The following is a 14,361-nucleotide window of genomic DNA, read 5'->3' as shown; positions in this document are numbered from 1 at the left end:
TTATTTTTTTTTTATTAATTTTTATCTTTTTTTCCTATTGATTGATTTTTGAGTGAGGGAAAGGGAAAAAAGAGAGGGGGGGCATTAGTTTGTTGTTCCACTTATATATGCATTCATTGGTTGATTCTTGTATGTGCCCTGACCAAGGATCGAACCCGTAACCTCAGGACAATGCTCTAACCAATTGAACTACCTGGCCATGGTTAGTTTTAATTTTAAAAAATCAAACCGAAGAAGAACTACACACTTTTAGAAACCATTTTTAAAACCCTCAAGCCTTCAAAACACAGACATGATTATAATAAGAACCCATTCCCTGGCCCGGCTCAGCCCTGGAAGCCGGGGGGGTGGGGGGGGGGGGAGATGCACCAGGCATCACGCTGACCTGAAGGGGACCAGGGATTGCTGACACTTTATTGTCCTTACTTGCTTCTGGCTGGTGAGTTGCATCTCTCTCTCCGAGATCTCGCGGCGGAGGTGGTCCACCTCACTACGCAGCTGAACTATCTCATCATTGGCGCCAGAAGCCTCATCGAGTTGTTTGGACAAGTAGAAGTTTTGGTTGTTGAGCTCAGCGTTGTCCTCTGTCAGCTGGTTTAGCTGCTCCTCCAGGTCTGTGATTACCTAAAAGATAAAAGCAATCGGTTACACACCACACAAGTAGATTTTAAATGAGAAACTGCTTCTAGAGCCGTGGGTTTCTGAAGCTGGGGACACTAGCGACCAATGAACAGCTCCTGAGTTTGTCTCTCCAACTCCCAGAGTGGGCCCCGAGCTCCTGCGCCCGCCTACTGGGCACTAAGGCACTCGCTGTGCTAGAAAGAAGAAAGTCCACCTCGGGGTTCATCTGGAAAACGTGGCAAAAGCAAATCCACCAAAAGTGAAGGCCATTCAGAAGGGGCCCCTTTAAATGAGATGAAGTTCATGGACAAAAATATAATGTGGAAAATGCAAATTGAGGAAAGAGGCATGAAGACTGGTCTCACAACCAGCAAATTAAGCTAAAATGCCCACAACACCTTCTATAGAAACTATAGTTATACCTGGAGATAGTCTTAGAAAGCAAAATAAAGTTCTTATCGAGGAAGACTGAGTGAAGGACACTAGAGTTATTTTAATAATATCTCAGGCAACATATTTAATTACATGCAACAAAGGAAAAAATATCTTCAGGGAAGCTCCGAGAAATCCTAAAAATACAGTATTGTACTATGTATGGCATCACTTTAATGGTTTTTATTATACAGTTCACTATCGGAAAAATGGGAAGGCGTGTATATGAAATTGTCATTTTATGAAAAGAGATTTAATCGGGTTTGGCTAAATTATTTCCCCGCTCAATGGCAGAATGACTTCAACTTCACTGCTTTTAGCTTTCCTATTCTTTGCTGAGGCTCAGTATCGGCACTTACAGACCGCTTTAACACAGAATATTTGAGAACTTTAAGGCCAATTTTCTTATAATAGTTGGAATGAGGTGCACAGGCAGCAAATTAAATTTTATGTAACAAAAAGATGTAAATTAAAAGGAAATGCCTTTAAGCCTATGCTTATTAATTGTTTCCAATTTTCAAACCAAGAGTAGAGTTACTTTATGAAATGTTAACACTGTTTCCATGACTAATTCCCTATTTTAACCACCTCTGATTAGCATTTAAAAAATATCTTCCCGGGCACATGGAAATAAAGAGCATCAATAAGTACATTTGTTCAATGCGGCTCAGAAAGCACAGCTTTTCATTTTGTTAACAGAGCTGATGGATTTTTAATGTAGTAAGTGGTCTAGAAATTTTAATTTTAATATCAGAAGCCACATTAATTCCTAACATACTGGTTTGAAGTACACTGTCAGCTATAAAAGGGGGAATAAAGGTTATGTGGTCGGGTTCTTAGCTGAGACTCCTTCATGGGAGGGTGGGGATAGGAAAACACTGCATACTTGCCATTCCTAGCAGGCAGCTATGCCTCATAGGGATCCCTGTATCACCCTCTCTGTGACATGGTTAAAGCTCCTCAAACCATCTATACAAATAGACAAATATGTAAATTGACCATACCTCCATGACGCCCACAGCCAATCAAGAGTGAGTATGCAAATTAAACCAACAAAGATGGCAGGCCTGTGGGCAGCGTGCACGTGTGCAGGCGCCGAGTGGCCAGGGGGAGGGCGGGATGTCCCCCGGCTGCTCAGGGTCTACGCAAGCAGGCGCTGAGCGGCCGGGGGCGGCGTGGGACGCCCACATGCCCTCTGCATAGTTGGGGTGACATGGCAGGCGTCCCCAGGACCCCGCCCGCTTTGAGCCTGTGGCCAGCGCGCGCGCACACCGGCACAGAGCAGCCGGGGTCCCGGGAACACCACTGGAGTGTCCGATCCTGTCAGCCCGGGCTGGGGGTGGCTGGAGTTCGCAGTCCTTTTGGTTTGTGCAGCCCCTGGACCTGAAGCGAAAACCAAGAACGCGGGGAGCACCAGGAATGCTGGGAATCATAGTTCTGATGGCAGACGCATTGCGGGATGTCCTAGACACTAGAGCAAAGTGAGCCTGAAGCAAGTTACTGTCGCAGGTGGGGGATGGGGGGAAAGCAAAGGTGAGAGGCATAAGTAAAGTCAGAGTGTCGAGGAAAAATTAAAGGGAAGATATCCTGCAACTTCTAGGAAATCTCCACCAATGGAGCAAAGAAAAAAAAAAGACCTCTATTATTCTGTGAGCACCAAACCAAACTGGGTTGGGGTCTCAGACAATTCACTCATATGATTGCAAAGACAGACAGAAACTCCAGGATTGAAGAGGGCTCCCCTGAGGGCTCCCAGATTGGAGAGGGTGCAGGTGGGGCTGAGGGACACCCTCCCCACCACCCGCCCTGCATGAATCTTCATGCACTGGGCCCCTAGTAGATAAATGAATAAACAATGCTTAATAGTTCAACTGGTCTTTCCAATAGGTAGCAAACCCCACTCCTTAAGATCATTTTCCTAACAGACTGCAAATATCCCCACCTATAATAATAAAAGGGTAATATGCTAATTAGATCAGACGTCATTCTGGACGTCCTTCCTGACTAAGCCAGGGCCAGAGGGAAGCCAGCCTGGGTCCCAGGTGCCTGCAGGCGGCCGGAAGAGGGAAGTATCCTGGGTCCTGGGTGCCTGCTGATAGCCGGAGGAGGGAAGCCTGGGTCCTGGGTGCCAGAGGGAAGCCGGTGCTGGCAGCTGGGGGAAGGAAGGCCTCCTCTTGCATGAATTTTTGTGCATTGGGCCTATAGTCTATATATATAAAAGGTTAATATTCAAAGTATCCCCTTGGGAGTTCAACCAGGAGACTGGGAGTTCGATTGCTCGCTATGACTTGTGCTGACCACCAGGGGGTGGTGCGGAAAGTGGGGGGCAACCAGTGGCAGCGGTGGGGTCATTGAGGAAGCGAGGGAAGGAGGAGGCAGGGAGGTAAGGAACCTGATCAGTCCTGATCGCCGGGCAGGCCTAGGGACCCTACCCATACACGAGTTTCGTGCACTAGGCCTCTAGTTTAACTATATGATGCTTCCTTCCACCTCTTTCCCAAAGGAAAACAGAATTGAGGCAAACTGGCCCAGAAGCTAAGCATTAAAATGAATTCAGGAACCCGAAATAAGCAACATTGGACTTTACTGGGTTGGTTTCTCCATCTGTGACATGGAGATAAATACTATCTTCACTACCCTTCTGCTTCTATTGTTTTAATCTTTTGAATTTCCTTGCCTACTATTCCACCTTAATGTACCATATAAAAATACAAGGGATAGCCCTACCTGGTTTGGCTCAGTGGATAGAGCGTCGGCCTACGGACTGAAAGGTCCAGGTTCAATTCCAGTCAAGGGCACATGCCAGGGTTGCGGGCTTGGTCCCCAGTAGGGGACATGCAGGGGGCATGCAGGAGGCAGCCGATCAATGATTCTCTCTCATCATTGATGTTTCTAGCTCTCTCTCCCTCTCCTTTCCTCTCTGAAACCAATAAAAATATTTCCTTAAAAAAAAAAATACAAGGGATAAAAATTAACGACCAAGATGATGCTTCATTGTAAAGATTGTAATAGTGCATCTTGGGGAGCAGGAACTACAGAAAATTTGTTCATGTAAGAATATACACACTACCAAAACAGTTTCCTTGCCATCTGAAGACATATTTAAGCCTTTGGATACCCACTTCATTTGAAATGTATGAAAAGAAAATGCAATCTGCTATGAATCAATTTCTGCCACCTCTTCTCTTTCTCCTAAAATTAAATTACAAGTTGCTTAAGAAGAAAAACTGGAAAAATGTCAATGACGTGCCAAGATTGTTACTCTCACTTCAACTGAAACAGGCCACTGGAGGAAGCGTCCTTCTATTTCCCTGTTGTCCTTTGTTGTTTTGTTTGTTTGTTTTTGGGGGAGGGGTCATGTCTCTGATTCCTACTTACACAGTTTATGATTGCTGGTTCTAGATCCTGTCACTGCCTCTATGTCGCCAATGGATAAGTAGTGGAGGTTGTGTTTGTGTGAAGCACCCAAGCACTCATTCAAGCATTTTAACTCATTCAGACTTTTTACATATTCTTTCTACCCAAGCTAGAACATGTGTAGCTTGTGACTCTGTTTCCAGTTGCTGGAGTTGTGGTATTAAGTGTTACACACACACACACACACACACACACACACACACAAACACACACACTTGAGTTTGCAGATATTGAACTGACTTGAGACAAAGCAGTAAATTAATGGTCTCCATGGTTAAAAAAAAAAAGTATAATAATAGACTTTTATAATAATAGGTGATTTTGAACCAGGTAATACACAAGGAGAATTATTGGGTCTACTTTGTGGCCTTTGGTTATTCTTTCCACACCAAGGGCAAATGATCTGTTTACTATATTAGAGTCTGTTAATCTTTCATCTCCAAAGACAGAGGATAAAAAAGATAAACTAAAAGCCTGATTCCATCTTAATGGCAAAAAAGACGAGGGAGACAAGGGCCACCATAGCTTTCTTGTGTACGTTCTTGCAGATAAGATATCTTGGTGCAGCTCTAAGAGAAAACAGGATATAAAAAATGCTGTTTGGAAAAAAAAAATCTCTATTTGGGGTTATCTGTTGCTTTTCAAGGCTTTCATGCAAAACTCCTGGTTCTAAGAAACAGATGGTAACGGAGATCTCCCACCTAGCGAGGGGCCCCAAGGGGAACGTTACCCAGTAAATGTCCGTAGCATGTGAGAGGTGAAGACACCAGTAAGGTAGTGAGCACCAGGTTACAAAGATACAGGCCTGAAGTCCTATTTTAATGCCTGTTTTTCTCTTGAAGGCAGCTATTTGCATATTATTTATTTTTAATCTTATAGCTGACAGATTGATTCATAATTAAAACTGTGTCGTATGTTTGCCCACCAACTCCCCTACAAAACAGACTTAGGTAGGATTCAAAGATCTATATTTTGAATCAAATCCTTTTTTTAAATCTCTTCAAAATATAGAAGTGGTCAGAGCTTGAAAATCTTACTGTTCATGGGCTTTTTAAAAGCTGCTAACTGGGAGCTTCTATCAATTGATTTAGGAATTCCCAACAGTAATGAAGACACTTCTAGTGGACGATCTCGAACCGCACCAACGAGAAAGGAACATTTACTGAGGTGCCTTGAAAGCAGCCTTTGAACTTGGGAAAGAATAACTGAGATTGACTATTGTTGCCAAATATTGTTCCATAAGGAGTGGCTTTCAAACTTTTCTAAGGAGCAGAACCCTTTTCTAAACAAAGGGTTTACTTTTATGTCAGAAGTCCAATATCCTATATAATAAAAGCCTAATATGCTAAGTGTCCAGTCATCTGGTCGTCCATTCAACCAATCAAAATATAATATGCTAATGATATGCTAAGGCCGCTCAACAGATCGTTATGACATGCACTGGCTCTCCGAGGCTCTGACCAGTAGGTTAGCTTGCTGCTGGGATCTGGCCATTCGGGACTGAGCGAGACAGGCTGGACACACCCTGGATCCCTCTCATGGTCCCTCCCCAGCTGGCCAACCTCCTGCATCCCTCCCTGGCCCCAATGGTGCACTGGTGGGGTCCCACAGCCTGGCCTGCACCTCTCACAATCTGGGACTTCTCAGGGGATGTTGGAGAGCCATTTTTGGCCTGATCCCACAGGCCAGGCCGAGGAACCCCACTGGTGCATGAATTCATGCACTGGGCCTCTAGTAATAAAATAATGATAGTAACCAACAATTTAGCACTTTCTATGGACCAGGCCCTATGTAAACACTTGGATGCATCATCTAATTAATTCTTGTAGGAACCTCATGGGTAGGTACTGTTACCAAATTCCTGATTCTATGACTCAGTGTTCCCTAAGTTTTACGGTTTCTGTAATTTGGATATATATTGGAACTAAGCAGCTATCTTTCTTCTCTCGCCCAGGCTCCAAAGAGCAGTTATTAAATAAATTATATCTTACAATCCATGATGTATTGGAATCAAGGAGAGTGTTAGCTCCATTTTATAGGTAAAGAAATAGAGACTTGGGAGATAACACCACATAGGCTCCCAATAGGCCAATTGAGAACTGGAGCCTGGTCTGCCTAACACCGGAGAGCCGGTGTGGATCCTCAGCGGCCACTGCTGTGGGTGGGGCCCCTCCTTCCACCTGTGAGGCCCCCAGAGCTTCTCTATGGAATGCCGGGGGTAGAAAAGGAAGGATTACAGGTCAGTGTTGCAGAAAAAAAGCAAATCTGAGGAATAAAGAGAGTCTGAAAGTTACATAAGTTAAGAAAGTAACCAAATTCATTCTACATATCGCCATATTCTATTAAAAACTAAATTTCCAATTTTAAAAATGTGGGGGAGAGTGGATGACAAAGGAGCACAAGGGAACGTCTGAGGATGATGGATATGCTCATGAATTTGAGTGTTGTGCTGGTTTCATAGGTGTACACACACTTGAAAATTCATCAGGGGATTGTGTGCCAGTTATATACACCTCAATAAAAGTATTAAAAATTTTATTTTAATTTTTATGCCAAAAGACTAAAAATAAAGAAAGGAAACCTGCAGATGAAGGATTTCTGATATATACACTGAAAATATATCCAAGTTTATTTTAGGAAAATATAGTAATCTAAAAATACCACAGCCATAAAAAGATCTATATTTTATTCGGTGATCATTTATGAGCATGTATGTAATATAAGCAAATAACTCTTGTGTAAATAAGAAACCAAGACAAAAAGAAACTAAAAAAGAGGACAGGCCCAGAATGCTTCTATTCTTCGAGGAAGAGAGGAAGAATGGAGGAAATCAACAGACATTTCTAAGGTGGGCCCACCCTGGTCCAGCCTTCAGCACCAGGAAATAACCAAAATCTATCTGCCAGGTGCCTACTGGAGTCAAACTAGTAGCACATCGTGTGACCTAGCCATTCCGCTCTTGGCTACGTGCTCATCAGAAATAAGTGCTTATAGCCACCAAAGGACGTGTACAAGAATGTTCTCTAACAGCTTTACCCATAGCAAAAACAATACAAATATCCATCCGCAGGAGAATGGATAAACTAACTTCAGCTCTAGTCATATACTGGGAACACCACACTGTAATGAAAAATAACAGCTTTTTGACAGATACAACATGGATGAACCACAGAGACAACTTAAGTAAAAAAAAAAAAAAAATGCTAAACTCAAAAGACCTTCATTTAAATGGAGCTCAAGAAATAGGCAAAACTGATCTATGGTATCAGAGATCAGAATAGCGGTTACCCTTGGGGAAAAGGATGCTGATGAGAATATGAGGGAGCCTTCTGGGGGCTGAAAATGCTCTGTATCTTAATCTATGTTGTGGCTACGTAGATTGTCTATACATGTAAAACTTTTATACACTTTATATTCTTTACTGTATGCATTTTATACCTAAACTAAGGGGGAAAGCATCAGGGTTTAATGCCCCACTATTGGTAAGGAGGAAAGAAAGAGTTCATTACAAGAAAATAAAACACATATGAGGGCGAGGAGGGGGTGCGCATTCTGGAAATTCACAGATGCGAATAATGCAAATGGAGACAAGCTCATCTAGGACTGACTAGGAGGTAATAAAGCAATGAAAGGACCAAAAAGAAAGGCAGTGCAACCAAGGGTAAAGATAACATCCCTCTCTTCTAAAAGAGGCCTATTTCAGGCCTTCCTTTTCAGCAAAAATAGACTTTGCATTTCCATTGACCCGACCCTATTACATAATCTATGAATGATGCTTATCTGTGCATAGGATTTATTTTTCTCAATATAAATAACATCTTCCAAAGAGTCCTAGATTTTAAATTTTCATGGAAGGAAGCCAGATTTTACCTATTAGGAAGTTAAAATTTCTAGATGTTTCCTCTGCAGAGGCAGCAGGTTACAGAAGACTCTTCGCACACATAACTGCCCCTACACAATCTCCGGCCTGCGCTAGCCTGGGAACCTTCCACACTGGAGAAGGAGGGGCAGCTGCTTGGGACTTTTGTTGCAGCTACTGAAACCTATTAGTGGTTGTGCAGCGAGAATCATTTGGACCACTCCAGCTATCCTCCCTCCAGCATGAAGAATGGTTTTAAATGTTTAAAACAGGCAGACACCCGAGAAACTGAAATTATCTGGGGCTCAGAAATGCCATATCGGTTTGACAGCATTAACTGCTTCAAGCTGAGAGTTTGTATCAAAAATTAGTCACTGGTATCACAAAGAGATGCTCTCTTTTTCTTCTTGGATTTAATGTTACACTATTTTAATCATCTTTGGTTAATACTCACAGTACAGCTGTTACGAAGGGCATCAAATTTGCGCTGGATTTCATCTCTATGTGCCTAAAAGGTAAGAAGTTGATTATAAATTTTCCATAGGGAGGAATACAATTGTACACACTACGGGTCAAATAAAGAGAACAGCATTGCCTAGAAAGCCAAGAATGCTGATGCAGCAGCCTCGGCATCTGTTTTTCAAAGGATTAATTAAGTCACCCCCAACATCAGAAACAAAAGTTACAGGAACACATGATGCTGCGTTAATAACAATTAACTGTTTTTTAAATTTTAATTTATTTTTCAATTACAGTTGACATACAACAATGAACTACTTAGACCACACATGCCTACCCTTTACAAATATATTTGAACATTCACATTAATGCCTAGGGATGAGTGGACAAAAAAACCTAATAAAGGATGAAGTCTTTACTCTCCTTCATTTGTCTTGTTCCCCGACCTTAACCTTTCCCTCTTCTCGCTACTTGACCCTCCCCAACCAAGCCTATTCCCAAGAAAGACAAAAACACAGACACACATACAGGACAATAGCCACGACAAAGTAGGAACTTTTTTTTTTTTTTTAATCAAAAGCTGCTGAGATTCAGAAACCCCATAGTGATCTTGAAATAAACAGAGAGGCAGAACTGCTTCGTTCAGTTGACAAGGAGTTTTTGAGTGCATACTACATGCCAGACACTGTGATAACAGAGAGCATGTAGGGCCGACAACTTCATTCTGGTGAGGGGAGCTAGAACATAAGTAAGTGCATGATTACAAAGCATGGCAAATGCTATAAAGGGAACAAGGGGGTGAGGAAGAAACTCACTTAGATGGGTGGTCACAGAGGCTTCCCTGAAGAGGTGACATTTAAACCGAAACCTGCAGGGTGAGGAGGAGCCAGCCATGCAAATAACAGGAAAAGGCAAAGGAACAGCATGTGCCAAAACCCTGAGGCAGGAAGGGGTTTAGTGCACTTGATGAACAAAAAAAGACCCGAGTGGCTACAGCAGTGTTTTTTCAACTTCAAGCTGTGCCCCAATGGTGAGCATAAGTGGGATTTTCTGGTTTGTTTTATCCAATGAAATGGAACAAACAGGACAGAATATAAAACACATCACATGGTACCTTTTCTACAACAGTAAGCCCTGTTGTAGAAAATTTGTCTGAGATAGCATAATTCATCCAATTTAAGTTGCTATCAAGTTGTAAGACTATCACAATTTTATGTAATATTAAAAAAGATAAAGTGCTATCAACTAAACCATGACATGTTTATGTATATACTAGAGGCCCAGTGCACAAAATTCGTGCACTTGGGGGAGGGGGAAGGAGAGTCCCTCAGCCCAGCCTGCGCCCTCTCGCAGTCCGGGAGCCCTCGGGGGATGTCCAACTGACGGCTTAGGCCCACTCCCCATGGGAGCGCACTGGCTCAGGGCTTCTGGCTGAGTTGGCGCTCCCCCTGTAGGAGTGCACTGACCACCAGGGGGCAGCTCCTGCATTTGGCATCTGGTGGTCAGTGCACTCGTTCCACCGTTTGGTTGATTTGCATATTAGCCTTTTATTATATAGGATGACTATATAATTACATATAGGCTATTATTATAAGATGGATCCCGATTTTCAGTACCTTAAATTCAGTGAAATACACTACTACAATACAAGGTAAAATGTATTCTTTGGTGAGTTGTCGCCAAATTATTTTTGAAAACCACCTGGCTCAAGCACAGACAAGGAAAATGTGGCTCAAGATGATGCTAGAGAGGCAGGCAGGGACCAAGAATTTGAAGGCCCAGAAAAGTGTTTGGATTTCATTCAAATTGCAATTAATTGAAAGCCAATGGTGTTTTAAGAAGCAGACTTACATGATGATTGTCATTGTGTGGATGCCACAGGAAGAATAGATCAAAATAGGATAAAGGTAGAAAGAAGCAGGGAAACCACTGTCATTCAAGGAAGAGAGAATGGTGGCAAGGACAAAGAAAAGTGAATGGACTGCGATCTCTTTTGGAAGCACATGCAATAAGACCTGCTGATGAACATGGGGGCCAAGGGAAAAGAAGAGTCAAATCCTTACAGCCTTTGGATTTGAGAGCTAATGTGGATTATGGCATTGTCTGCTTTGCTCAGAGAGCCCAAAGGCAAAAATAGTCCTTCTCTTAAATTAAAAAAAGAAAGAAAAAAAAGAAAGGAATTAGCGCTGGCCGGTTTCTCAGTAGTTAGAGCATCGGCCCACAGACTGGAGGGTCGTGGGTTCAAATCCCAGTCAAGGCATGTACCTAGGTTCAGGTTTGATCCATGGCAGGTGCAGGAGGCAACCAATAGATGTGTAAGAATACTATTTATCCGAAGTAGGAATGTAGCTATCTACACTGCTGTTGAAATCTCATCTGTGAGCAAGCAGAGTGTCTGGCCCCAAAGACCATCCAACCCCCTTGAGTGCATTTCATGATCACCGAGGACTCTTCCTAAAAGAAGAGTAAGGCGCCGAAACCGGTTTGGCTCAGTGGATAGAGCGTCGGCCTGTGGACTGAAAGGTCCCAGGATCAATTCCGGTCAAGGGCATGTACATTGGTTGCGGGCACATCCCCAGTAGGGGGTGTGCAGGAGGCAGCTGGTCGATGTTTCTCTCTCATCGATGTTTCTAGCTCTCTATCCCTCTCCCTTCCTCTCTATAAAAAAAATCAATAAAAATCTTTAAAAGAGCAACATGCTAATTGACGGTACCTTCGCGACGCCCACCAGCCAATAGGGAGTATGCAAATTAACCCAACAAAGATGGTGGGTTAATTTGCATATGCAGGTGCTGAGCAGCCGGGGCAGGTGGTACGCTTGCATCGTTGCCATGGTGACGACACAGGCGTTCTGCACCACCCCAGCCGCTCCGGGCCTCTGGGCAGCGTGGGAAGGCGGAAAGGCAGTTCCGGGTTGGAGCAGAAAGGCAGCTCTGGCCCGGAGCGAAGGTGGTGCCAACAGCCAGGGGAAGGAAAGCCCATTCTTGCATGAATCTTCGTGCATCGGGCCTCTAGTAGATTAATAAACTCTAGAGCAAGAGTGAGCAAATTTTTTCTTTAAAGGACCAGACAGTAAATGTTTTTGGCTTCAAGGGCCATTCAGTCACTGTCAAAAATACTCAACTCTGCCCTCATAACACAAGAGCAGCCATACTCAATATATAAAAAAATGGGCATGGCTATGTGTCAATAAAACTTTACTGACAGGAAACAGGAGGCAGACTGAACTTGACTCACTGGTTATAGCTTGCCTAACCCTGTTCTAAATGACTATTTGGTGTGAAATCTCTCAAAGACAGCAACAAGAAGCTGAGGGTAGAGTTAATTCCTTCAAAGCCTAAACAGTGATCCCTGGCCTAGACTTAGGGATAGACGATCTATTCCACCTTCTTATTAATAGCAAAATTTCTAATACCACACCATTAAAAACTTGTTTAACTGCCCCCACTTGCAATCTGAAATGTCAATCACTAATACTGTTTCATTTTCTTTGAAATTTTCCATCATTGAGGCCTTTGGATCATTTTGACACATCAAATGGCAATCCTCTTTGAGGTTATAATGTAATGAATTATCATCGCTATGGCTTTTGATTTATTATTGACTATGAACTATAAACCCAAAATGTAGAAACAATCCTGTTGTGACTGCTAGAAATACTATAAGAAATTTAATAATTATTGGGCTGATCTGTGTAAAAAAAAAAAAGTCAATAAACATGTTTTATGTTTTTTTGAAGTAAGTTATAAACCAACTATACAAAAAAGCAAAAGGGTGCATAATAGTATATATAAGGATAGTGAAATACATAAGACAAGGTAAAATGTATTTGGATTCTCTCAATAAAGTAACTGAGTGTTAATTAGACATTAGGTACTACAGGAAATAGGTATTCTTAAAAATTATTGAGGACCCCAAAAAGCTTTTGTTTATGTGGGTTACATCTATCTATATTTATCATGTTAGAAATTAAAACTGAGATCTTTTCCAAATATTTGTATTTCTTTTTAAATAACAATAACATTGCTTTTGTACCATCTGTGTGTTAACCCAATAAAAAATGTCAAATGACATCTTAGTATTACTATGAAAATAATCTGACCTTGGGGACCATCAGGCATCCACAGACCTACTTTGAAAACCACTGAGCTAGGGGTTAGGTGGCAATAAGGTAGAATGGACAGGCTGCAGCCTGCAGAACAGAGAGCCACTCTCTTTGGGGAGTACTTATGTCTTCATTAATTTTAAGGAAAGTTACAAGAAGAAGAAAGAAACGAGAATTATAACAAAGCCTTGATGAGAGAAAATATCCGCAGAGCTGAGCAAAGGAAACCAGTATTTAGATGTCTGACCACCTTCTGGGATCCATGGTCAGGATTCTAGAACACTCAGGCTTCCACGCATCTACCTCTTTCTCTGTGAAGGCCGGCACCAAGCAAGACTGTCACCTCACATGCCCCAATTTCACATCTTGGCTATCACACTGATGGCTTACTAATTAAATACAGGGTTTGATATTTATTGGGGTGGGGAAGAAAAAATCAGAGTGTGCATTGACTAACGATTTTAACTTATCACAGGACCACTTTGGGATTTCATAATCACAGAATGCTAGGAGGATTCCTCTCATTACTGTCTCTGGCTTTAGCCTCTTGGCCAAATCCATAAAAGCACAGGAGGGAAGGGACGCGAAACATGTTCGTGGGCCTTGCATGTGTACGTAGGGCTCACACCACGCCTCTACCCCACGGCACCATTCAGGGTGACGCCGACATCGTGTCACACATCTGTGTGCTCTAAAGTGTACAGACTCCGATTCTCTTCCTTACAGGACAGGATGACATGGAGTCTTAAATTTCAAGTCCAAGCAAAAAATACTCTCTCCCACCAATAAGCACGGAAGCATCTTGAAAGTATGGATTTTTGCTTAAATTTGACTCTCCTGTTGGTCTCTACCTTGATTTAATCTCAACCAGTAAATTTCAATGAAAATGCAATTGACAGGATGGGTAAAGTGAGAGTGAGGAAAGAGAAAGCAGAAGACCAACACTGGCTTCCCAGTGGCCCCTGCCAAGCTCCTTCAATGCCGATCTTCAGTTTAACAGCGATCCATCTCATTCGGTCCAGAAGCGGAGGCCAAATGGGGTAACTACTCCTTCCCAGGCGAGGATATGGAGGCCTCTTTGAAATAAGCAATAATAGCCCATTTAACTATTCCCTTTTATTGATAAAACAGCCTGCTGTGAAGCTGACAAGCCTCCTGGGAGATCGTTTTAGATCTGGCTGATTTAATTTGATTGATGTTTACGCTGGGTCTGTACCTGGGCCTTGAACAATGAGAGAGAGGGCGTCAGAGTACAGCATTTTTGACCATTTTCTCTTTCTCTTGGAAAATACATTCTTCAGACCAAATTCAACAAAGCCATTCAGGCAACAACCACAGGTGGCCCATAACCAGGTTTATAGGACGTAATCAAAAGGAGGGGAGAGGAAAAACCCATAGCCTCAAAACTGAATGGAAGCAAACTGACATGGAGCTGGGGTTCCTGCGTGATGGGCTTACAAACAGCTGT

At 42.7% G+C, this 14,361-nt stretch overlaps 1 protein-coding gene across 1 annotated transcript in view; it reads right to left on the bottom strand.

Annotated features, from left to right (window-relative positions):
• Window positions 1-14,361, bottom strand: part of CIT (citron rho-interacting serine/threonine kinase) — a 163,874-nt gene that overhangs the window by 38,255 nt on the left and 111,258 nt on the right. The window contains exons 23-24 of the mRNA XM_054712660.1: window positions 8,784-8,837; window positions 427-624 (exon numbers count right to left, since the gene is read on the bottom strand). Coding sequence (XP_054568635.1) covers window positions 427-624; window positions 8,784-8,837 — 252 coding nt within the window. The remainder of the gene's footprint in view (window positions 1-426; window positions 625-8,783; window positions 8,838-14,361) is intronic.

The sequence above is a fragment of the Eptesicus fuscus genome, chromosome 23 (genome assembly GCF_027574615.1).
Source record: "Eptesicus fuscus isolate TK198812 chromosome 23, DD_ASM_mEF_20220401, whole genome shotgun sequence".
Classification (NCBI taxonomy): domain Eukaryota; kingdom Metazoa; phylum Chordata; class Mammalia; order Chiroptera; family Vespertilionidae; genus Eptesicus; species Eptesicus fuscus.
Note: the sequence above shows the minus strand (reverse complement) of the source record. Positions and strands in the feature narration are given on the sequence as shown.